This window comes from Artemia sp. Qi Xiang Cuo, chromosome 13, assembly GCF_049724085.1.
Source record: "Artemia sp. Qi Xiang Cuo chromosome 13, ASM4972408v1, whole genome shotgun sequence".
Lineage (NCBI taxonomy): Eukaryota > Metazoa > Arthropoda > Branchiopoda > Anostraca > Artemiidae > Artemia > Artemia sp. Qi Xiang Cuo.
In genome coordinates, this window is record NC_142806.1 from 10,594,100 (window position 1) to 10,620,823 (window position 26,724).

At 35.9% G+C, this 26,724-nt stretch overlaps 1 protein-coding gene across 5 annotated transcripts in view; it reads left to right on the forward strand.

Annotated features, from left to right (window-relative positions):
- The window catches only part of LOC148944933 (zinc finger and BTB domain-containing protein 14-like), a 68,099-nt gene that overhangs the window by 32,389 nt on the left and 8,986 nt on the right, over window positions 1-26,724 (forward strand). For 4 of the 5 annotated variants that reach the window (XM_089099515.1, XM_089099516.1, XM_089099514.1 and 1 more), the window contains one exon: window positions 20,893-21,063. The exons of the other annotated variant lie outside the window; for it this stretch is intronic. In XM_089099515.1, coding sequence (XP_088955641.1) covers window positions 20,893-21,063 — 171 coding nt within the window. The remainder of the gene's footprint in view (window positions 1-20,892; window positions 21,064-26,724) is intronic. 5 annotated transcript variants of the gene reach the window in all.

Genomic DNA, 26,724 nt, shown 5'->3' on the forward strand with positions numbered 1-26,724 from the left:
AGGACTTCTTATCTAATCATAAAAAAATGACCATCATCGTCTGCTATGCTCCGACCAACGGAGCTGATGATGAGGAAAAAAATGCTTTCTACAACATGCTACAATCAGTCACAAACAATCAGTTTTGCCTCTGTCATTGGAATTGCCATGTAACTTCAACGTATTATGAAATTCTCCAGTTAATTGATAATGTGAATAGTAAATTTGATGTAATTGGCCTTTGTGAAACTTTTTTAACTTCTGATCATGTTCTGTCGGTATATAATTTTCCAGGATACTGGCTTATTGTAAGGAATAGAGAGAAAATGGGAGCTAGAGGTTTTGCATTTTTGGTTAAGGATTATTTTGTTGCTAAAATAAGGGAAGACCTATCAGTTTGGATAGAAGGTAAGGTGGAATCTCTTACTCTTGAGCTGGAAGTTGGTGGAAAAAATATATTGATTATTGAGGCTTTTAAGCAGTCGAGTACAGTCTGGGAGGAGTTTGAAAATGATTTTAGTAGTTTAATGGATGCACTAGAATTGAGTAATCTGGAGTGCATTGGCATGGAGGATTTTAATTTTGATCTTCTAAGTTTATATAATGATAATTTTGATTTTTTAAACCTTTTCTCCAGTTATGATTTTTATCCATTAGTTGGGATTCTGACTCGTGTTACAGGACAGTCAGCTACACTTATTGACAATATTTTCGTGCAATCCTGGGTATTACATAGCTGTTATGCTGACGTTATAGTAAATGAGGTTTCCGATCACTTTCCTATAGTAGCAGTGACTTCGTATCAATATGCGATAAAGCAGAACAGGACAAAGGTTAAAAGAAGGCAACTAAAAAAAGAGAACCTACAGAAGTTTAGAGAGGAACTAAGTATCGTGTCATGGAAACCAGTTTATGAAGAATCTGAAAGTGCTTCTGTGGCATTCGATAAGTTCATGTACATATTGCAGCCAATATTTGAGAGAACTTGCCCAGTAAAGAGCATAAAGGTGAGGAAAAAGGAACCCCGGAAACCTTGTGTAACTATGGAGCTACTTGACTTAATTAGAAGGAGAAATACATTGTATTTGAGTTACTTAAATAGTAACCATTTTCAAGATCTAACTGAATTTAAACAAATCCGTAATAAATTAAATCGGCTATGGCGGTCATGCATCCGCTAATTTTTTGGATATAAATTTAAGGAAAACAAAGGCAATACTAACACGACTTGGAATATTATAAACAAAATCGTAAATAAGAAGAAAGAGACCGAGAATCCTGCTAGTCTGATCTTTGATGGTAAATTTGTTGATGGAAATGAAGAGGTGGCTAATTTCTTTGGTGAATATTTTTCTAAGATTGGTGAATCAATAAGTGAGAATCCATACGATGAAAATAATGAAATTAATGAGACGTTTAGTGATGAAAGGGGAGTTGGATTGGAAATGTCTGCAGACAAAACGAATGTTGAAGAATTAAGACAGATAATAGGATTGGTAAAATCAAGTTCTCCAGGGAATGATGGAATTACTCTGAAAGTGTTCAAGCATTTTCTGGTATATTTGGTACAGTGTATGACTTTTTTTAATAACCTTTCTTTGAAGACATCTGAATGTCCTGCTCTGCTCAAAGAGTCTAAAATTATGCCCCTTCATAAAGGCGGTGCAAAGCCTGATCAGTTTAATTCGAGGCCGATTTCAATATTGACCTTCTTTGCTAAGCTGTAAGAAAAGTGATGCATCGATGACTTTATAACCATCTGACTACTTACGGTTTTCTTAGTGATACCCAGTTTGTAATCAGGAAAAACCACTCTGCAATACTTGCAGTCCAGCACCTAACAGATTTCATTAATGGTGCTCTCGAAAAAAGTGTACTGTTACTTTCAATATTTATAGACTTTAGAAAGGCTTTTGACACGGTGGTTCATAAAATTTTACTAAATAGGCTAAGCCGTTTAGGGATCCAAGGGGTTATTCTGAAATGGTTTGAATCTTATCTTAACCAGCGTATTATTCGAGTCTCTATTAAAAATTCTATTCCAAAAACTTTTATTGTTCTGGTGTGCCTCAGGGTTCCGTGTTTGGCTCACTTCTTTATCTAATTTACGTTGATACCATGCGTTTTTATATATCAGATGCACTTATAAAGTCTTTTGCTGATGACACGGTGTTTACGATTCTGCTACTTGTCTGAATCAGTTAATTGAGAAGACAAATAAGGCCCTTGCTCAATTGATAAGTTTTACAAATTCTAGTTAATTGGTAGTGAATATTTCAGAAACAAATTTCGTGACATTTTGTAGAAATGGAGTTTCATGTGTTTTAGATAATAAAATTATTTTTAACGGTGAATTTTTAAAGCATTTAAATAGTGTTATATACTTTAACTTTAGTATTGATTTTAATTTATGTTCGATTTCACACTGTGATCTTGTGGCATTTAAGATTTCAAGAGGGTTGGATGCGACAAGAAGACTGAAAAATCAAATACCGTCAAATATTTTACTTTTACTATATAATTCTATTGTTAGCCCTTATTTATCGTATGGTTGCATGCTATGGACTAGTAGTTTTATTTCAAGTTTTAGAAAGGTCCAAATTTTACAGAATAAAATAGTTCGTATTTTAGGTAATTACATTCAGTATGAAAATAGCACGTTGAATTGCTTTACAAGTTTGAAAATTTTAAATATTTATCAGTTACGGGATTACCAGTTAGCAATTTTTATTTATCAATGTTTGAATAAGTGTTCACCGGAGGTATTTTGGGAAATTTTTAAAGCTAACTCATCTTATCACATTATTAGACAAGTTGATAATGTAGGCCAGCTCAAGAGTAGATTGAAGCGTTACCTTTTGGGTTATAATCTGAATGATTAGATTTTTGAATTTGATTATTGTTTGGTTTGAAAATTGTTTGGACAGATAATGGTCGCATTTTCGCGAAATTACCCAGCCAAAGCGCACGGAGTCGGCTCTATAGTATCGTTGATATTTATTGATTTTGACATAGTTGATATATTTACAATTATAACTTTCATTCTTATTTTTTATTGTTATTGTTGGGGTGTGGTGTTTGGTGTTTTTTTTTTTTTTTTTTTTTTGAGTGTATGTTTTAAGGATAATATGTGATATTTCTCACTTGCGATTTCTAGAGTGTAATCCTTTTAGAGTAGGAGATGTTCTTTATGTTGATTTAGTTCAAGTGCTGATTTTTCCCCGTAAAGAGATAGTTTTTATGTGGATGTAGAGCTTTATAATAATGGATTTGCAGCCATCGTAAACAAACCTTCGGGTTTTTATAGATGGCCGCTGTAAATTTGTTTGTATTTTTTTTTTTATTTTAAATAAATTAATTTGAATAAAAAAAAAACATGTAATAAAAGTTCGAACGTAATACACCCAGTTTTTTTCTGTGATATTGCATATACGCTTTTTTGGTAGTCTTATTTTATATACCATCTTTTAATTTAGTTTCATATATCCCTCAGTTTTTCATTTTGCTCAATACATACTAAGAATATACGTTGAAGTTGAGACAATACCTCATCATTATACTTGTTTTCACTAAAACAACCGGAAATGGATTAGAGAAGTTTGGCGATGGGTATGCAATGGCATTTAGAAGTCACCCTTTCATTCACTGCGCTGGTGTAGGACTTCTTATCTAATCATACAAAAATGACCATCATCGCCTGCTATGCTCCGACCAACGGAGCTGATGATGAGGAAAAAAAATGCTTTCTACAACATGCTACAATCAGTCACAAACATGTAATAAAAGTTCGAACGTAATACACCCAGCTTTTTCTGTGATATTGCATATACGCTTTCTTGGTAGTCTTATTTTATATACCATCTTTTAATTTAGTTTCATATATCCCTCAGTTTTTCATGAAAATTTCAACTTAATACTCTATTCTGTTCCTGAGATATTGTATCTATGCCATTATAAAAATATAAATCAACTTTTTTTTTTATTTAGCTCAGTTTTAGAAGCAGTAGTAGTTATTACAGCCCTGAAAGTTTCACATTAAAACCATAAACCATTGATGAGAGGACATTGCTGCATTTCTGTGCATCATGCGGATGCCCTTTTTATGACCTAGATGAACCTAAACTCTTTTGATTCAGTTCAGTTGTAATAGCAGTATTAGTATTATTAGTTGTTTCCCTGAAAGCTTCTGTTTAATACCATATGTTGCTGCTAAAATATTGCTTATACTCCCCTTTGTCAATCTTTATTCGCATACTGTTTATACGTTTCTTTATTTGTCAAAACGTTGACCTACATACCCATAGCCTTTTTCACGACCGAGGATAAACCACGCCTCTTTTTCGATATAACAAAAGCAATATGTAAACATTGGAGAGCTTGAATAACTTATAGCCTTTGGCCTGAAGCTTCTGATGGGGTATCTTAACCGCAGATGCATAGTGATAGGAACGTCCTACCATTTTGGGCAAAATGGTTATACCAAAGATTTTGCTTGGATGTCTTTTGGGGAAAGCGGCTAAAGGGGCGTGAGAGGGGTGGCTGGTTCACCTATCACTTTTGTCTCTTAAAAAGGACACTTCAAATTTCATTCCCTGTTTGAATGAGCTACCTCCGAAGTATCAACTATAATTTGTTCTATGCGAAGTGATGTGGCAAACGCTATATATAGGCAACGCTATAGCGTTGCCTATAGCAAAGTCCATACGACTCCAATGTTTTATTATTATTATTTATTATTTTTTTTCCCAGAGGTACTTCATATGGAAGGGGGCATCGTAGGAACTTAAAAGGGGGCTCATTCGATTGGAAATCGAGAGTTCTAGTGCCCTTTTTAATAGTCGAATGAGATTGGAGGGCAATTAGCCCCCCCCCCACGCCCATAATTCCCCCAAACACACCCAATCAAAATTTTGAGATAGCCATTTTGTTCAGCGTAGTTGATTTCCATAAGAAAATATGTTTTTGAGGAGGACACTCCCCCACAACCCTCAGGGCAAGGGTTTTAAGTTATGCCCTGAGGGCATATAAGGTTTTTATAGAAGGTGTTGTCGTAGAAACTTCGAAAAGGGCTCATTCGAATGGAAATTCAAAGGTCTAGTGTCCTTTTTAATAGTCGAAAGTTATTGGAGCGCAACTTCCCCCCCCCCCCCACGCCCATCATTCCCCCAAACACATCCAATCAAAATTTTTAGATAGCCATTTTGTTCAGCGTAGTTGATTTCCAGATAGAAAATCTATTTTTGAGGAGGATACTCCCGCACAACCCTCAGGGCAAGGGTTGTAAGTTATGCCCTGGGGGCATATAAGGTTTTTATAGAAGGCGTTGTCGTAGAAACTTCAAAAAAGGCTCATTCGATTGGAAATTCAAAATATTAGTGCCCTTTTAATATTTGAAAGTGATTGGAGGGCAACTAACCTCCCTCTCACGCCCACCTTTTCCCCAAACACATCCAATCAAAATTTTGAGATGGCCATTTTACTAAACGTAGTTTTAATTTCTGGAAATTAGGTCTTTGAGGATGACAACTCCCCCCCCCCCAAAGTCCTCAGGGCAAGGGTTGTAAGTTATGCCTTGGGGGCATATAAGGTTTTGTATAGGCAACGTTGTCGTAGAAACTTCAGAAAGGGCTCATTCGATCGGAAATTTAAATGGCTAATTCCCTTTTTAATAGTCGAAAATGATTCTAAGGCAACTGACACCTCTTCCACGCCTAGCATTTCCCCAAACACATCCAATCAAAATTTTGATATAGCCATTTTGTTCAACGTAGTTAAAAGTTCTGGAAATTATATGTTTGAGCAGGACACTCCCCCCACAGTCTTCAGGGGCAAGGGTTATAAGTTATGCCCTTGGGGTATATATGGTTCTTTCGGAAAGAATGCTCGTATAAACTTCAGACAGGGCTCATTTGATTGGAAATTGAAAGTTCTAGTTCACTTTTTAAGCGTCAAAAGATATTGGAGGGTAACCACCTCCCCCCCCCCCAAAAAAAAACAACTTTTTTTCCAAAATGCATCCAATAAAAATGTTAAGATAGCTATTTTGTTAAAATTAGTTCAAAGATCATATTACAAAAATTTCGGTGTCGACACAAACCCCCAGGCCCCGGGGGCAGGCGTTGTAAGTTATGCCCGGGGGACATATATGGGTCTTATGGAAGGGATGCTCGTATTAACTTCAAAGAGGGATCATTTGGTTGGAAATTGAAAGCTCTAGTACACTTTTTAAGAGTCAAAAGAGATTGGAGGCACCTAGCCCCCCCCCTCCACGCCCTTGTTTCCTCAAACCCAACCGATAAGAACTTTGAGATATTTTTTTTAATAGTTCAAAGACCATATAACGAAAACTCAGAGGTCAACACAGCCCCCCCCCAGGGTCCGAGGGCAGGTGTTTTAAGTTATGCCCTGGGTGCATATAGGGTTCTTATTGAAGGGATGCTCGTAAAAAATTCAGAGATGGCTCATTTGATTGGAAATTGAAAGTTCTAGCTCATTTTTTTTAGAGTTAAAAGAGATTGGAGGGCAACTGCCCCCCCCCCCACCTATGCCCCTTTTTCCCCAAATGCATCCAATGAAATTTTGAGATAGCCATTAAGTTAAAAATTGCTCAAAAGTCAGATAACAAAAACTCAGGTGTCGTCACAACCCCCATGGCCCGGGGGAAGGCGTTCGAAGTTATGCCCTAAGGGCATGTATGGTTCTTTTGAAAGGGATGCCCGTATAAACTTCATAGAGGGCTCATTTGATTAGAAATTGAAAGTTCTAGTTCACTTTTTAAGAGTCAAGAGAGTTAAACTAGCCCCCCCCCCCCCGCGCTCTTTTTCCCCAAACCCGTCCGCTACAAATTTTGGGATAGCCTGTGTTTTGGAAATTTTTCAAAATTAGTTAACAAAAACTCCCCCCAGAGCCCGGGGGATAGGCGTTGTAAGATTTGCCTTGGGGGCATATATGGTTCTTATGAAAGGGATGCTCGTATAAACTTGAGAGGGGGCTCATTTGATTGGAAATTGTAAGTTCTAGTTAAATATTTCAGAGTCAAAAGATATCCGAGGGCAACTAGCCCCCCCCCCCACAGCCTTTTTTTCTCAAGCCCATCCGATAAAATGTTTACAATAGCCATTTCATTAAAAATAGTTCAAAGGTCAGATAAGGAAAATTCCTGTGTCGACGGAACCCACCAGGGCCCGGAGGCAGGTGTTATGAGTAATGCTCAAGGGGCATATATAGTTCTTATGGAAGGGATGCTCGTATAAACTTCGGAGAGGGCTTATTTGATTCGAAATTGAAAGTTCTTGTTCACTTTTTGAAGAGTTAAAAGAGTTCGGAGGGCAACTAGCCCCCCCCCCTCCTCAACGCCCTAAATGCATCAGATAAAAATCTTGATAAAAAACAACAGATAAAAAACATTTTGTTAAAAATAGTTCAAAGGTCTGGTAAAAAAAAACTCTGGTGTCGACACAGCCCCCCAGGGCCCGGGGGTAGGTGTTGTAAGTTATCCCCTGGGGGCATATATGATTGTTATCGAAGGGATGCTTTTTAAGAAGGGGGGACTTTTTAAGAGTCAGACAGAGTCAAACTTCAAAAAAAGTTCATTCGATTGGAAATTCAAAGAGCTAGTACCCTTTTTAATAGTCAAAAGTGATTGGAGGGCATCTAGCCCCCCACGCCCATCATTCCCCCGAACACATCCAATCAAAATTTTGAGATAGCCATTTTATTAAACGTAGTTTTAAGTTCTAGAAATTAGGTCTTTGAGGATGACAACTCCCCCACAGTCCTCAGGGCAAGGGTTGTAAGTTATGCTTTGGGGGCATATAAGGTTTTGTATAGACAACGTTGTCGTAGAAGCTTCAGAAAGGGCTCATTCGATTGGAAATTTAAATGGCTAGTTCCCTTTTTAATAGTTGAATATAGCCATTTTGTTCAACGTAGTTGAAAGTTCTGGAAAATGTATGTTTGAGCAGGACACTCCTCCCACAGTCTTCAGGGGCAAGGGTGACCGTCATCAGTAGTAAAACTAGTAGTTTTACTACTGATGACGGTCACTGTATATGTGAACGAAATATCTGGTATTTTTTGTGAAATTTATAATACACTGTCTATTAAAAAGGATTTTATCCCTATTTTGGACTTTTATTTTATAGTCAGGGAAAGGCAGTGTGGTCTCCGAAATTATCTACTTCGTATCAAAATTTTGAGATAGCCATTTTGTTCAGCGTAGTTAATTTCCAGATAAAAAATATGTTCTTGAGGAGGACACTCCCCCACAACCCTCAGGGCAAGGGTTTTAGGTTATGCCCTGTGCGCATATAAGGTTTTTATAGAAGGCGTTGTCGTACAAACTTCAAAAAAGGTTCATTCGATTGGAAATTCAAAGGGTTAGTGCCCTTTTTAATAGTCAAAAGTGATTGGAGGGCATCTAGCCCCCCCCCCCACGCCCATCATTTCCCCAAACACATCCTACCAAAACTTTTATTTAAAATATGGTTTTGAGGAGGACACTCCCGCACAACCCTCAGGGCAAGGGTTTTAGGTTATGCCCTGAGGGCATATAAGGTTTTTATAGACGGCGTTGTCGTATAAACTTCAAAAAGGGCTCATTCGATGGAAATTCATAAGGCTACTGCCCTTTTTAATAGTTGATAGTGATTGGAGGTCAACTAACCCCCCTCTCATGCCCACCTTTTCCCCAAACACATCCAATCAAAATTTTGAGATAGCCATTTTATTAAACGTAGTTTTAAGTTCTAGAAATTAGGTCTTTGAGGATGACAACTCCCCCACAGCCCTCAGGGCAAGGGTTGTAAGTTATGCTTTGGGGGCATATAAGGTTTTGTATAGACAACGTTGTCGTAGAAACTTCAGAAAGGGCTCATTCGATTAGAAATTTAAATGGCTAGTTCCCTTTTTGATAGTCGAAAATGATTCTAAGGCAACTGACACCCCTTCCACGCCAAGCGTTTCCCCAAACACATCCAATCAAAATTTTAATATAGCCACTTTGTTCAACGTAGTTGAAAGTTCTGGAAATTATTTTTTTGATCATGACACTCCCCCCACCGTCTTCAGGGGCAAGGGTTATACGTTATGGCCTGGGAGTATATATGGTTCTTATGGAAGGAATACTCGTATAAACTTCAGACAGGGCTCATTTGATTTGAAATTGAAAGTTCTAGTTCACTTTTTAAGCGTCAAAAGATAATGGAGGGTAACCAGCTTCCCCCCCCCCCAAAAAAAAATTCCCGAATGCATCAAATAAAAATTTTAAGATAGCTTTTTTGTTGAAAATAGTTCAAAGATCATATTACAAAAATTTTGGTGTCGACACAACCCCCCAGGGCCCGGGGGCAGGCGTTGTAAGTTATGCCCGGGGGCATATATGGGTCTTATCGAAGGGATACTCGTATTAACTTCAAAGAGGGATCATTTGGTTGGAAATTGAAAGTTCTAGTTCACTTTTTAAGAGTCAAAAGAGATTGGAGGGCACCTAGAACCCCCCCCCCCTTCACGCCCTTGTTTCTTCAAACCCATCCGATGAGAGGAGATAGTTTTTTTAATAGTTCAAAGACCATATAACGAAAACTCAGGGGCCAACACAGCCCCCCAAGGCCCAAGGGCAGGTGTTGTAAGTTATGCCCTGGGGGAATATATGGTTCTTATTGAAGGGATGCTCGTAAGAAATTCAGAGATGACTCATTTGACTGGAAATTCAAAGTTCTAGAGTTTTTTAGAGTCAAAAGAGATTGGAGGGCAACTAGCCCCCCTCCCTATGCCCCTTTTTCCCCAAATGCATCCAATAAAAATTTTGAAATAGCCATTAAGTTAAAAATTGCTGAAAAGTCAGATAACAAAAACTCAGGTGTCGTCACAACCCCACAAGGCCCGTGGGAAGGCGTTGTAAGTTATGCCCTGGGGAATATATTGTTTGTATGAAAGGGATGATCATATAAACTTCAGAGAGGGCTCATTTGATTGAATATTGAAAGTTCTACCTCATTTTTTAATAGTCAAAAGAGAAGCGAGGGCAGCTAGCCCCCCCCCACGCCTTTTTGTTCAAAACCCATTTGATGAAAATTTCGAGGTAGACATTTTGTTAAAACTAGTTCAAAGTCCGTATAAGAAAAAATCCGTTGTCAATACAACCCCCAAGGGCCCAGGGGAAGGCGTTCTAAGTTATGCCCTAAGGGCATGTATGGTTCTTATGAAAGGGATGCTCGTATAAATTTCATAGAGGGCTCATTTGATTGGAAATTGAAAGTTCTAGTTTACTTTTGAAGAGTCAAGAGAGTTAAACTCCCCCCCCCCCCCACGCTCTTTTCCCCCAAACCCCTCCGCTACAAATTTTGAGATAGCCAGTGTTTTGGAAATTGTTCAAAAATTATATGACAAACACTCCCCCAGAGCCCGGGGGATAGGTGTTGTAAGTGTTGTCTTGGGGGCATATATGGTTCTTATTAAAGGGATGCTCGTATAAACTTCAGAGGAGGCTCATTTGATTGGAAATTGAAAGTTCTAGTTAAATATTTAAGAGTCAAAAGATATCCGAGGGCAGCTAGCCCCCCCCCACACAGCCTTTTTACCACAAGCCCATCCGATAAAACGTTTATAATAACCATTTCAAAAATAGTTCAAAGGTCAGATAAGAAAAACTCCTGTGTCGACGGAACCCGCTCTGGGTTTCGAGTAATGCTCTGGGGGCATATATAGTTCTTATGGAAGGGATGCTCGTATAAACTTCGGAGAGGGCTCATTTGATTGGAAATTGAAAGTTCTTGTTAACTTTTTTAAGAGACAAAAGAGATCGGAGGGCAACTAGCCCCCCTCCCCCTCCTCCACGCCCGAAATGCATCAGATAAAAATTTTGAGATAGACATTTTGTTAAAAATTGTTCAAAGCTCTGATAACAAAAAAACTCTGGTGTCCACACAGCCCTCCAGGGCCCGGGGGTAGGAGTTGTGAGTTATCCCCTGTGGGCATATATGGTTGTTATTGAAGGGATGCTCGTATAAACTTCTTAGAGGGCTCATTAGATTGGAAATTTAAAGTTGTAATTCACTTTTTAAGAGTCAAAAGTGATTGGAGGGCAGCTGGCGTCCCCCCACACTCCATTTATTTTTTTCCCAGAGGCACTTCATATAGAAGGGGTCGCTGTATTAGGCAACGCTATAGCGTTGCCTATAGTAAAGGCCATACGGCTCCAATGTTTTATTTTTTTTCCAGAGGCAATTCATATGGAAGGGGTCGTCGTAGAAACATCAAAGGGGGCTCAATCGATTGGAAATCAAGAGTTTTAGTGCCCTTTTTAATAGTCGAAAGTGATTGGAGGGCAACTAGCCCCCCCCCCCCCAACCCCCATCATTCTCCCAAACACATCCAATCAAATTTTTTAGATATCCATTTTGTTCAGCATAGCCGATTTCCAGATAGAAAATATGTTTTTGAGGAGGATACTCCCCCACAACCCTCAGGAAAAGGATTTTAAGTTATGCCCTGAGGTCATATAAGGTTTTTATAGAAGGTTTTGTCGTAGAAACTTCAAAAAGGCTCTTTCGAATGAAAATTCAAAGGGATAGTGCACTTTTTAATACTAGAAAGTGATTGGAGGGGAATTAGCCCCCCCTCCCACGTCCATCATTCCCCCAAACACATCCAATCAAAATTGTGAGATAGCTATTTTGTTCAGCGTACTTGATTTCCAGATAAAAAATATGTTTTTGAGGAGGAAATTCCCCCACAACCCTCAGGGCGAGGGTTTTAATTTATGCCCTGGGGGGGTATATACGGTTTTTATAGAAGGCGTTGTCGTAGAAACTTCAAAAAAGGCTCATTCGATTAGAAATTCAAAGTAGTAGTGCCCTATTTAATAATCGGAAGAGATTGGAGGGCAACTAGCCCCCCCACGCCCATCATTCCCCCAAACACATCCAATCAAAATTTTGAGATTGTCATTTTGTTCAGCATAGTTGATTTCCAGATAGAAAATATTTTTTGAGGAGGACACTCCCCCACAACCCTCAGGATAAGGGTTTTAAATTATGCCCTAGGGGCATATAAGGTTTTTATAGAAGGCGTTGTCGTAGAAACTTGAAAAAGTGCTCATTCGATTGGAAATTCAAAGGGCTAGTGCCCTTTTAATAGTCGAAAGTGATTGGAAGGCAACTAACCCCCCTCTCACGCCCACCATTTCCCCAAACACATCCAGTCAAAATTTTGAGGTAGCCATTTTATTGAACGTAGTTTTAAGTTCTAGAAATTAGGTCTTTGAGGATGAGAACTCCCCACAGCTCTCAGGAAAAGGGTTGTAAGTTATTCTCTGGGGGCATATAAGGTTTTGTATAAACAACATTGTCGTAGAAACTTCAGAAAGGATTCATTCGATTGGAAATTTAAATGGCTAGTTCCCTTTTCAAAAGTCGAAAGTGATTCTAATGCAACTGACACCCTTTCCACGCCCACCATGTCCCCAGACACATCCAATCAAAATTTTGATATAGCCATTTTGTTCAACGTAGTTGAAAGTCCTGGAAATTATATGTTTGAGCAGGACACTCCCCCCGGAATCTTCAGGGATAAGGGTTATAAGTTTTGCTCTGGGGGCATATATGGTTCTTATGGAAGAAATGTTCGTATAAACTTCAGCGAGGGCTCATTGGGTGGGAAATTGAAAGTTCTAGTTCACATTTTAAGCGTCAAAAGATATTGGAGGGTAACCAGCTTCCCTCCCCCCCCAAACCCTCTTTTCCCAAATGCATCCAATAAAAATTTTAAGATAGTTATTTTGTTAATAATAGCTATCCCAGCCCCCCAGAGCCCGAGGGTAGGTGTTTTAAGTTATGATTTGGGGGAAAATATGGTTCTTATGGAAGGAATGCTTTAAGATATTCAGAGATGGCTCATTTGATTGGAAATTGAATCTAGTTCAGTTTTTCAGATTCAAAAGAGATTGGAGGTCAACTGCCCACCCCACGCCCCTTTTTCCCGAAATGCATCCAATAAAAATTTTGAGATAACCATTAAGTCAAAAATTGCTCAATAGTCAGATAACAAAAACTCAGGGGTCATCACAACCCCCCCAGGGCCCGAGTGCAGGCGTTGTAAGTTATGCCCGGGGGTATATATGGTTCGTATGAAAAGGATGCTCGTATAAATTTCAGAGAGGGCTCATTTGATTGGATATTTAGAGTTCGAACTCACTTTTTAATTGTCAAAAGAGATCCGAGGGCAGCTAGCCCTTCCCCCCACGCCTTTCTTTTCAAAACCCATCTGATGAAAATTTTGAGATAGACATTTTGTTAAAAATAGTTCAAAAGTCAGATAAGAAAAAGTCGGGTGTCAATACAACCCCCCAGGGCCCGGGGGAAGGCGTTCTAAGTTATGCCCTAAGGGTATGTATGGTTATTATGAAAGGTATGTATGGTTCTTATGGATGCTCGTATAAACTTCATAGAGGGCTCATTTGATTTTAAATTGAAAGTTCTAGTTCACCTTTTAAGAGTCAAGAGATCTAAACTAGCCCCCCCACCCCACGCTCTTTTTTCCCCAAACCGTTCGCTACAAATTTTGACATAGCCAGTGTTTTGGAAATTGTTCAAAAATTAGGTAACAAAAATGCCCCCCAGAGCCCGGGGGATAGGCATTGTAAGTGTTATCCTGGAAGCGTACATGGTTCTTATGAAAGGGATGCTCGTATAAACTTCAGAGGGGGCTTATGTGATTGGAAATTGAAAGTCCTAGTTCAATTATTAAGAGTCAAAAGATATCCGAGGGCAACTAGCCCCCCCCCCCCCAAGACACCCTTATTTCCCCAAGCTCATCCGCTAAAATTTTTATAATACCCATTTCCTTAAAAATAGTTCAAAGGTCAGATAAGAAAAATTCCTGTGTCGACGGAACCCGCCAGGGCCCGGAGGCAGGCGTTATGAGTAATGCTCTTGGGGCATACATAGTTCTTATGGAAAGGATGCTCATACAAACTTCGGAGAGGGCTCATTTGATTGGAAATTGAAAGTTCTTGTTCACTTTTTAAGAGTCAAAAGAGATCGGGGGGCCACTAGCCCTCCCTCCTCCACGCCCCAAATGCATCAGATAAAAATTTTTAGATAGACATTTTGTTAAAAATAGTTCAAAGTTCTTATAAAAAAAAACTCCGGTGTCGACACACCACCCCCCCCCCCAGGGCCCGGGGGTAGGCGGTGTAAGTTATGTCCTGGGGGCATATATGGTTGTTATGGAAGGGATGCTCCTATAAACTTCCTAGAGGGTTCATTTGAATGGAAATTGAAAGTTGTAATGCACTTTTTAAGAGTCAAAAGCTATTGGAGGGCAGCTAGCCCCCCCCCCACGCTCCATTTATGTTTTTCCCAGAGGCACTTCATATAGAAGGGGTCGTCGTATAAACTTGAAAGGGGGCTCATTCGATTGGAAATCGCGTTTACTAGTGCCCTTTTTAAAAGTCAAAAGCTATCAGAGGGCAACTGCCCCCCCCCCCCAATTTGAAGTAGCCATTTTGTTAAAAATAGTTAAAAGATCATATAACAAAAACTCCCTTGCGTATGGTCATTTCGTTAAAGATAGTTCAAAGGTCGGATAAGAAAAAATCCTGTGTTGAACCCCCCCCCCCCAGGGGCGGGGCAGGCGTTGTAAATATTGCTCTGGGGACATATATGGTTTTCATGGAAAGTATGCTCGTAAAAACTTCAGAGAGGGTTCGTTTGAATGGAAATTAAAAGTTATAGTTCATTTTCTCAGAGTGAAAAAAGATCGGAAGGCAACTAGCCCTTCCCGCCCTCCACGCCTTTGGGTGTATCGGATGGACAAACCCATCCGATAAATATTTCATTTGACCATTTTGTTAAAAATAGTTCAACCATCAGATATTAAAACTCCAGGGTCGACACCCCCCCCCCCCCCCCGAAGGCCCAGGGAGAGGCGTTGTAAGTTATACTCTGGGGATATATATGGTTCTTATAGAAGGAATACTTGTATAAACTTCAGAGAAGGCTCATTTGATTGAAAATAGAAAGTTCTAGTTCACTTTTAAAGAGTGAAAAGAAACCGAAGCTCAATCTAGTTACCCCACGCCCTTTTTCCCCAAACCCATCCGATAAAAATTTTGAGATAACAATTTTGTTAAAAAAAGTTCAAAGATCAGATAATAAAAAGTCCAAGGTTGACACAAACCCATTTTTTCACTTTGATATCAGTTTTGATGCTATGATGAATATTTGAATTATTTTTTTAAAGTTTGATTTTGAAATAAGGAATTTTTAAAAACTTGAAATTTTTTGCAATCAAAAATGAACAAAAATTAATTATAAAAACTTTCCGAAAAATAAGTTTTCAAAGAAAAGTAAAGGCCATTTTAAACTTAAGCTCAGCAGATACAAATACCTTTTAAAATCTAAACTCAAAACATCCAGAAATTACTATTAAAGAATAAATAAAATCCAAAACGAACAAAAATTAAATAAACAGTGATAGCAAAAACAAACAACAGGTAATAATATAAATGAATAGATAGATCTTAAAGGGAGTAGTGCTTAGATTGAATATGAAAATCCAGCTTAAAACGAAAAAAATATTTTCCTATTGAAGTATAAATGAAACTTCAAACGAACAGAAACTAAATAAACAATCAATGCAAACAAATATACATATGATATTAATGTAAATTAATAAATAAATCTTAAAACGAGTGAAACTTAAATTGAATATGCAAGTCAAGCTTGAAACGAACAAAAATCATCACAAACAAAAGTTTGTGTATGCCCTCCTTCTCTCACTGTAAAAGTCTTAAACCTATTGCGTCATTGGCGCTTTACTGAAAATTGTATGTGTCTTGAACAGTCTTGGAAAGTATAAATAAATTCAAATTGAATATTTGATATATAATGATATTAACTTTTGAAAGATTCATCAGTTCAAGAATTTATTTCACTGTAATTGTATTTTTATTTTCAATACTGTAAGAACTGGAAAAGAAAATATTAGTAATATAATCCGTTTTCAGTTAAGCGCCAATAACGCAGTAGGCTTTTTGTTTTTATTTACAGTTAGGAAAGGAGGCAATAGATATTAATTTACATTAATATCTATTGTATGTTTATTTAATTTCTGTTTGTTTTAAGTTTCATTTGTACTTCAATAGGAATTTTTTTTTTCGTCTTAGCTTGATTTTCATATTCAATCTAAGCATTACTCGCTTTAAGATCTATTTATTCATTTATATTATTACTTGTTGTATGTTTTTGCTATGATTGTTTATTTAATTACTGTTCGTTTTGGGTTTCATTTATTCTTTAATAGTAATTTCTGGTCGTTTTGAGTTTGAATTTTAAAATGTATTTTTATATGATTAGTTTAAGTTTAAAATTGCCTTTACTTTTCTTTTAAAAAATTATTTTTCTGAAAGTTTTTTTAATTAATATTCTTCAAAGGGGGCTCATTCGATTGGAAATCGAGAGTTCTGGTGCCCTTTTTAAGAGCCAAATGTGATCAGAGGGAAAATGGCCTCCCAAGCCCTTTTCCCCCAAATATATCTGATAAAAAATTTGAGGTAGGCATTTTGTTAAAAATAGTTCAAAGATCATATAGACAAAAACTCCTTTACGTACGGTCATTTCGTTAAAAATAGTTCAAAGGTCGGATAAGAAAAAAGCCTGTGTCTACACGACCCCCCCTCCCCAGGGCCAGGGCAGGCGTTTTAAGTATTGGTCTGGGGGCATATATGGTTCTTATGGAAGGTATGCTCGTATAAACTTCAGAGAGGCTTCAATTGAACGGAAATTAAAAGTTGTTGTTCATTTTCTAAAAGTGAAATAAGATCGGAAGGCAATTAGCCCTTCCCGCCCTGCGCGTCTTTGGGAGTATCGAATAGATAAATCCAATCGATAAATATTTCAGGTTACCATTTTGTTCAAAATACTTCAACCATCGGATATAAAAACTCCAGGGTTGATACAGCCCCCCAGAAGGCCAAGGGACAGGCGTTGTAAGTTATTCTCTGGGGATTTATATGGTTCTTATAGAAGGAATACTCGTATAAACTTCAGAGAAGGCTCATTTGATTGAAAATAGAAAGTTCTAGTTCACTTTTAAAGAGTGAAAAGAGACCGAAGCTCAATCTAGTTCCCCCACGCCCTTTTTCCCCAAACCCATCCGATAAAAATTTTGAGATAACAATTTTGTTAAAAAAAGTTCAAACATCAGATAATAAAAACTCCAAGGTTGACACAAACCCTTTTTTTCACTTTGATATCAGTTTTGTTACTTTAATGAATGTTTGATTTTTTTAAAGTTTGGTATTGAAATAATGGATTTTAAAAAACTTGAAATTTTTTACAATCATCAACGAACAAAAGCGAATTAAAGAGAACTTTCAGAATAATAATTTTTACAAAAAAAATAAAAGCCATCTTAAACTTAAGCTCAGCAGATACAAATACCTTTTAAAATTCTAAACTCAAAACGATCCAGAAATTACTATTAAAGAATAAATAAAATCCAAAACGAACAGAAATTAAATAAACAGTGATAGCAAAAACAAACAACAGGTAATAATATAAATGAATAGATAGATCTTAAAGGGAGTAGTGCTTAGATTGAATATGAAAATCCAGCTTAAAACGAAAAAAATATTTTCCTATTGAAGTATAAATGAAACTTCAAACGAACAGAAACTAAATAAACAATCAATGCAAACAAATATACATATGATATTAATGTAAATTAATAAATAAATCTTAAAACGAGTGAAACTTAAATTGAATATGCGAATCAAGCTTGAAACAAAATAAATCACCACAAACAAGAGTTTGGGTAAGACTTCCTTCTCTCACTGTAAAAGTCTAAAACCTACTGCGTCATTGGCGCTTTACTGAGAACTATATGCGTCTTGAAGAGTCTTGGAAAGTATAAACAACATCAAATTGAATATTTGATGTATAATGATATTATCTGTTGAAAGATCCATCAGTTCAAGAATTTGTTTCACTGTAATTGTATTTTTATTTTCAATGCTGTAAGAACTGGAAAAGGAAATATTAGTAATATAATCCGTTTTCAGTTAAGCGCCAATAACGCAGTAGGCTTTTTGTTTTTATTTACAGTTAGGAAAGGAGGCAATAGATATTAATTTACATTAATATCTATTGTATGTTTATTTAATTTCTGTTTGTTTTAAGTTTCATTTGTACTTCAATAGGAATTTTTTTTTTCGTCTTAGCTTGATATTTATATTCAATCTAAGAATTACTCGCTTTAAGACCTATTTATTCATTTATATTATTACTTGTTGTGTGTTTTTGCTATGATTGTTTATTTAATTACTGTTCCTTTTGGGTTTAATTTATTCTTTAATAGTAATTTCTGGTCGTTTTGAGTTTGAATTTTAAAAGTTATTTGTATCTGCTTAGTTTAAGTTTAAAATGGCCTTTACTTTTCTTTGAAAAACTTATTTTTCTGAAAGTTTTTTTAATTAATATTCTTCAAAGGGGGCTCATTCGATTGGAAATCGAGAGTTCTGGTGCCCTTTTTAAGAGCCAAATGTGATCAGAGGGAAAATGGCCTCCCAAGCCCTTTTCCCCCAAATATATCTGATAAAAAATTTGAGGTAGGCATTTTGTTAAAAATAGTTCAAAGATCATATAGAAAAAACTCCTTTACGTACGGTCATTTCGTTAAAAATAGTTCAAAGGTCAGATAAGAAAAAAGCCTGTGTCTACACGACCCCCCCCCTCCCCAGGGCCAGGGCAGGCGTTTTAAGTATTGGTCTGGGGGCATATATGGTTCTTATGGAAGGTATGTTCGTATAAACTTCAGAGAGGGTTCATTTGAATGGAAATTAAAAGTTGTAGTTCATTTTTTCAGATTGAAAAAAGATCAGAGGGCGATTAGTCCTTCCTACCCTCTGCGCCTTAGAGCTTTTCGGACGGATAAACCCGTCCGATAAAAATCTTAGGAGACCATTTTGTTCAAAATAGTTCAATCATCAGATATTAAAACTACAGGGTCGACACAACCCCCCAGGGCCCAGGGACAGGCGTTGTAAGTTATTCTCTGGGGATATATATGGTTCTTATAGAAGGGATACTCGTATAAACTTCAGAGAGGGCTCATTTGATTGAAAATAGAAATTTCTAGTTCACTTTTAAAGAGTCAAAAGAGACCGAAGCTTAATCTAGTCCCCCACGCCCCTTATCCCCAAACCCATCCGATAAAAATTTTGAGATAGCAATTTTGTTAAAAATAGTTCAAACATCAGATAATAAAAACTCTTTGCAATCAAATTTTTTTTGCAATCAAAAACGAGCGAAAATTAATTAAAAAAAAACTCTTCAAAAAATAATTTTTTCAAAGAAAAGTAAAGGCCATTTTAAACTTAAGCTAAGTAGATACAAATACCTTTCAAAATTCAAACTCAAAACGACTAGAAATTATTATTAAAGAATAAATGAAACCCAAAACGAAGAGAAATTAAATAAACAATCATAGCAAATACATACAAGTAATAATATAAATGAATAAATAGATCTTAAAGCGAGTAATACTTAGATTGAATATGAAAATCAAGCTAAGACAAAAAAAATATTTTCCTATTGAAGTTCAAATGAAACTTAAAACGAACAGAAATTAAATAAAGAATCAATGCAAACGAACATACAATAGATATTAATTTAAATTAGTGAATGAATCTTAAAACGAGTGAAACTTAAATTGAATATGCAAATCAAGCTTGAAACGAACAAAGATCACCACATACAAGAGTTTGGGTATGACCTCCTTCTTTCATTGTAAAAGTCTAAAACCTACTGCGTCGTTGGCGCTTTACTGAAAACTATATGCGTCTTGAACAGTCTTGGAAAGTATAAACAACATCAAATTGAATATTTGATGTATAATGATATTAATTGTTGAAAGATCCATCAATTCAAGAATTTATTTCACTGTAATTGTATTTTAATTTTCATTGCTGTAAGAACTGGAAAAGAAAATATTTGTAATATAATCCGTTTTCAGTTAAGCGCCAATGACGCAGTAGGCTTTTGGTTTTTATTTACAATTAGGAAAGGAGGCGGTATCCAAACACTTGTTTGTAGTGAAACTATATTCGTCTTTAACAACTTTAAAAAGAGCTAATAAATTAAACTGAATATTTGATGTATAATGATATTAATTGTTGAAAGCTCATCAGTTCAAAATGTTACTATAATTTTAATTTTTATTCTCAATATTAAGTACAAAAGAAAATATTTGTCATAAAATTGGTTTTCAGTAAAGCGCCAATGACACAGTAAGTTTTAGACTTTTACAGTGAGAGAAGGAGGTCATACCCAAACTCTTGTGGTGATTTTTGTTCGTTTGAAGCTTGATTTGCATATTCAATTTAAGTTTCACTCGTTTTAAGATTCATTCACTAATTTACATTAATATCTATAGTATGTTCGTTTGCATTGATTCTTTATTTAATTTCTGTTCGTTTTAAGTTTCATTCGTACTTCAATAGGAAGATTTTTTTTTCGTCTTAGCTTGATTTTCATATTCAATCTAGGCATTACTCGCTATAAGATCTATTTATTCAACTATATTATTACTTGTTGTATGTTTTTGCTATGATTGTTTATTTAATTTCTGTTCGTTTTGGGTTTCACTTATTCTTTAATAGTAATTTCTGGTCGGTTTGGGTTTGAAATTTGAAAGGTATTTGTATCTGCTGAGCTTAAGTTTAAAATGCCCTTTACTTTTCTTTGAAAAACTTATTTTTTGGAATTTTTTTTTAATTAATGCTGTAAAGTACCTGAAAACTCACAGTGCTTTTCTGCTGCTCATTATTATCAGTTCTCGTGACTAACGTATAATAAAAAGAATTTTTTTTGAATTTGTTTAGTAAGCTTTTTTTCTTTTTTTTATATTTAGAACTTGAAGATGCTTTACCAAGTCAATATGAGCAGATCTTTGGCGTTCCAAACCATCTTTTCTTTCCTAAAAGTGAAGATGTTCCTTTGGGTAATTTTCTTGGCTTTTCAGGAACTAGTAAACTTCAAACTGACACGCAGAAATCAGGTGCCACATCTTTTGACAGTCAAGGTATATTTCAATTATTTTGTTATATATAGTGTCAAATATATTTGATTAGGGGCAATTTAAAAAAAAATTAAAATTACAATTGTACGAAATTCTATAAATTTAGACTAATCTGAAGACTGAATCTTGTGTCATTTCATTGTTCTAAATGCTCAACTGGTTATTCGGTTGAGGAGAATGGTTTTCTAATGGCTAGTAAGTAAAGCTGAAATCTGTTGCATTTACAATTTTGTATAAATCAAGACATGAATTCACGATGATAGATTATGATTTGAAAAAAAAAACACAAACTTGTATCTACTGCATACCAGAAGTTTTGAATATATATTATAGTATGTTTTTAGTGTAAATTTTCTATACTTTCATTTCTTATAATTAAATTTTCTTTATATTTTCATCATTGCGAAATTTGTTTATGTTTTTTTTTAATATATTCTAAGTTGTTTGTGTATGGATCTCGACTTCAACTTTTCCAACCTTGTTGAGGAGTTTGCAATTTGCTTCTCTAGAAGGATAAATAGTATTCTTATTATTGAAAAAAAACGTCTTATCTTAGAAAATATCCTTGAGTACAGTGAAGAAATTAGGAAACCATTGCAAGTAAACAATTTTATTAAGTGGGCTATGGAATTGTTCCGAGAATCATCTTCCCTCTTATTTTTTTTTGCGTGTCTTGTAATTTCTTTTAAAAAAGCTATATTTTCTTGACTTCTTGATTTTCAAAATTTAAACCGTACTTTTTACATAATTTTTAGTTTCGTTTTAGGACACAGTATTCAATTGAGCATGCATGCGCAACTTTCTTGAATTATTTGCTTTTGGTCCTGGTCTAATTCCTGCTGCTCTTTCTTAATTTACGGAAAACGTTCTACTCATTAAAGCTCAAGACTTGTCTTCTGAAGCATCTAAAAATTAGTATAAGAGGTAGTTTATCTCATATTTTTATGGTCAAGTCATCTTGGCTGATCCGTTTTTTTGTGACTCTTCCGAAATAGAGTTTGGTGCTATGCAAGGATCCATCACTGGTTTGATGTTCTTTTTAATATATATTAATTACTTTCTTTATGAGGTATGCTCTTATCTATATCATCCTGCATCTATCTGTGACAAGAGATCGTCTTTTTAAGATGCACTTGTCACTTGCTTCTAGCAGTGCTCTTACCACAGCCAGTAGAACTGAGTCTCATGTTTGTTGAAAGAGAACAGCCCTCTTTGAAAGCGTTAACCAGTGTCTTTTTTTGTAAGTGTCCTTGCTTTAAATATTGGAACGTAATGCTTTCTAATTTTATTTAGTGCCTCTTAGCTTGCCCTGATTTGAATGAAGTAAATCCATCAAGAGGAAATAGGAATGGCTGTGGCTGGTTCCTTGGTATCTTGCTTGATACGAATCTTTACCATTTAGGTAAACTAAACATACTTTTAGTTTCAATGCTTCGAATCCTTTTCTATAGCCTAGTTCACTTATATTTCGAACATTCCCGTTGTGTTGTTGTCAAATTTTTCCTCGTCACTAAAGAAGCTTTCAGAGCTTAGTGACAAAAGTAGGATTATTGTGCTGGAAAACAACCACTCTTCATTATAACCCATGCTTCATTTGAAGTCTTTGAACCGTCTGTCTTATGCTTCTTTCACTTTCTTGCAATTGCATGGCCACATTCCTGCTGCCCTGTGTAATGATCTATCTTTTTTTGGATCAATCCGCTTATCTTCTTTGCACTTCTAACATCTAAGAGCTTCCTGATACTCCATCTCTTCAGTCTGACTTTAACTCTCTGATAGATTGTATATGAACAGAAACCTGATTTGCGCAGAAACCTGATTCCTAGATTTGCGCAGCTTCGGTACCTTTAAAAGAATTTCTTGTTTAAGGTTTTTTTTTATGGATTTTGCTTCAGTTGGTATTTCCCAATTAGGTTTGTACGGTTGTTATAGTATGAGCTATTTAAGTGTTATTGGGTTCTGGTGATTTGAAAACAGGCGCTACTTCCTTGTCTTACTTCAGATTTTGGGAACCTTTTAGGTAGGGGATTGGATTTTTTTTTCTATTTTTTGTTCCTACTTGGCCGTGGATCCTTAGAGGGAGAGTATGTTGAAGTTATTTTTATTATAAATTTATTGTTAAATAAAAGAACTCCGATTTACAAGAAAAGTCTCGTAATAATAACTCTTAAGGTTGGTCCGTGCATATGTTAGCCGATAAGAATAACTAAATTACACCCTAGACCCTCGTCCTTCTGCATCGAGGGGATGCAATATTGAGGCCTTTATAAAGCAGTTATATCTCTCTATTTATTCAAATATATTTTGGTTTTAATGAAAAGTTTTTAAGGATTTTCTGCTTTTATACTCTTGAAGTTGTTAGTCGATTGGAAAGATACCCAAGTCTTCTGTGTAGCTATGCTACATGGCAGACTTGTATATATTGATTCTTGATCTCATTGGTTTCAGGTTTGGTTCGATGCAACCACCAATGGAAAACATATAATTTTAACAAAAAGATGTTTTAAATAAATTTACAGTTGCATGTTTAACGGGGTATAGTATATATATATATATATATATATATATATATATATATATATATATATATATATATATATATATATATATATATATATATATATATATATATATATATATATATATATATATATATATATATATATATATATATATATATATATATATATATATATATATATATATATATATACATATATACATATATACATATATACATATATACTCCCATAGAAAATATACTCTATAGAAAGCATAGGGTTCTAAACCCTATGCTTTCTAAAAGCCAGAATATAATTTGTATTTTACTGAAAAAAAATCAAATGAATTTACTGAAAAAAGGTGCATTATCAGTTTAATATACATATACTGACACTTATTCCTTAAAATCTTATTTTTATTTCTTAAATTATAAAAAAGAAAACATTCAAAAGAATTTTTTCAGTAAAGTACAAACTGTATTGTGACTTTTAGAAAGCATTAGGTTTAGAACCCTACTCAGATTAATTTCTGCTCGTTTTGAGTTTGACTTATTTTAATTTCTGTTTGTTTTGGGTTCCATTAATTTATTGATATTGATTTGTGGTAATTGTATACTTGGTAGATTATTTGATTCTAATTTTTTTATTTTTGATTTCATGGAGTTCTTTACTATTTTTGAAAAATTTATTCTTTGCGAAAACTGTTTTTGATTAATTTCTGTTCGTTTTATATTGATATAGTCTTTTTCAGGGAGAAAGACTGAGCCTCTTCTGATGTTAGACAACCATTCCTATTCATAAAAACCTTTAATACCCCTTGGGCATAACTTACAATCCTTGCCTCTAATCTCCAGGTTTGGTTTCAACCCCAAAAGCCTTGTTATATGATATTTAGATTATTGTGAATAGAATGGCTATTTCTAAATTTCTATTAGACGCATTTCGGGACAATATGATGTGTGTGTAGGGTGGAGGAGGTAGTTGCCCTCTGATCACTTTGACTCATAAAAAGAATACTAGAGCGTGTGATTACGAACCCGATGATCCCCCTCCGAAGTTTATATGACCACATTATCTATAAAAACCCTGCATATCCCCAGGGCATAACTTACAACCCTTGCCCTTAGAGCTTGGGGGATTTGTTATCCTTTAAGACAAAATTTCCAGACCTTGAACAAAATGGCTATATCAAAATATGCCCTTTGATCGCTTTTGAATAATAAAAAAGGCTCTAGTCTCTCAATTTCCAATCGAATGAGCCCTTTTTGAAGCAGCTGCAACAAAACTTTCTATAAAAAAACCTTACATGCCCCGTAAGGGCATAACTTACAACCCTTGTCCTGACGGCTATGGGGGAAGGTTGTCATCCTCAAAGACATAATTTCCAGACCTTTCAACTACGTTGAACAAAATGACCATATCATAATGTTGATCGGAAATGTTCAAGGAAATGATGGTTGTGGGGGGAGGCGATTCTCCCTCCGATTACTTTCGACTATTAAAAAAGGGCAATAGCCCTGTCAATTTTTAATCGAAAAAGCCCTTTTTGAAGTTTTTACGACAGCACTTTCTATAAAAACATTATATGCCCCCAGGGCATGACCTACAACCTTACCCCTGAGGGATGTTAGGGGGTTGTCATACGCAAAAGCATAATTTACGGACCCTTCAACTACATTGAACATAATGGCTATATCAAAATGTTAATCAGAAGTGTTTACTGAAATGGTAGGCATGGGGGGGGGGCATTCGCCCTCCGATCACTTTTGACTACCAATAAGGGCACTAGCCCTCTCAATTCACAATTGAATGAGTCCTTTTTGAAGTTTTTACGACAACGCTGGCAAAAACATAATTTCCAGAACTTTCTACTACGTTGGACAAAATGTCTATCATAAAATGTTGATGTGTTTGGGGAAATGGTGTGCGTGAGAGGGGCGTTATTTGCCTTCCAATCACTTTCGACTATTAAAAATGTTCAAACACTGGAATGTTTTATTTTAGTTATGGTGATTGTAACGTGTTTTATTTAAATTATATTAAAAAATAAACATGCCGAAAATAAACGTGAGAGGAGGGTTAGTTGCCCTAAAATCACTTGTGACTATTAAAAAGGCCACTAGTCCTTCGAATTTCCAATCGAATGAACCCTTCTTAAAGTTTATACGACAAAGATTTCAAAAAAAAATCGGATATGCCCCATGACATAACTTACAACCATTGCCCTGAGGGTGGGGGGGAGGGGTTGTCATCCGCAAAGACCTAATTTCCAGAACTTTAAACTACGTTTAACAAAATGGTCATCTCAAAATTTTGATTGAATGTGTTTGGGGAAATGGTGGGTGGGAGAGGGGGGTTAATTGCCTTTCAATCATTTTCGACTATTAAAAAGGGTACTAGCCCTTTCAATTTCCAATCGAATAAGTCCTTTTTGAAATTTCTACAACAACGCTTTTTATAAAAGCCTTATATGCCCTCAGGGCAAAACTTACAACCCTTACCCCGAGGACATCAGGGGGGGGGGTGTCATCATCAAAGACCTAATTTCCAAAACTTTCAACTATGTTGAAAAAAATGGCTATCTCGTTTTTATTGGATGTGTTTGGGGAAATGGTGGGTGTGAGAGGGGGTTTAGTTGCCCTCCAATGACTTTCGACTTTTAAAAAGGGCACTAGCCCTTTCAATTTCCAATTGAGTGAACTCTTTTTGAAGTTTCTACGAAAACTCTGTCTATTAAACCTTATATGGCCCTAGGGTATAAATTACAACCCTTGCCCTGAGGAGTGTGAGGGATTTTTCATCCTCAAAGACATAATTTCCAGACCTTTGAACTACATTTAAAAAAATGACTCAACGTTTTGATTGGTTGGGGAAATGGTGGGCGTGAGAGGGTGGTTAGTTGTCCTCCAATCACTTTCGACTATTAAATAGGGCACTAGCCCTTTCGATTTCCAATTGAATGAGCTCTTTTTGAAGTTTTTACGAACGCTCTTTTTATATAAACCTTATATGCCCCCAGGGCATAACTTACAACCCTTACCCTGAGGGCTGTGGGGGGTTGTCATACTCAATGACCTAATTTCCAGAACTTTCAACTAAGTTGAAAAAAATGGATATCTAAAAATTTTGATTAGATGTGTTTGGGGAAATGGTGGGCGTGAGA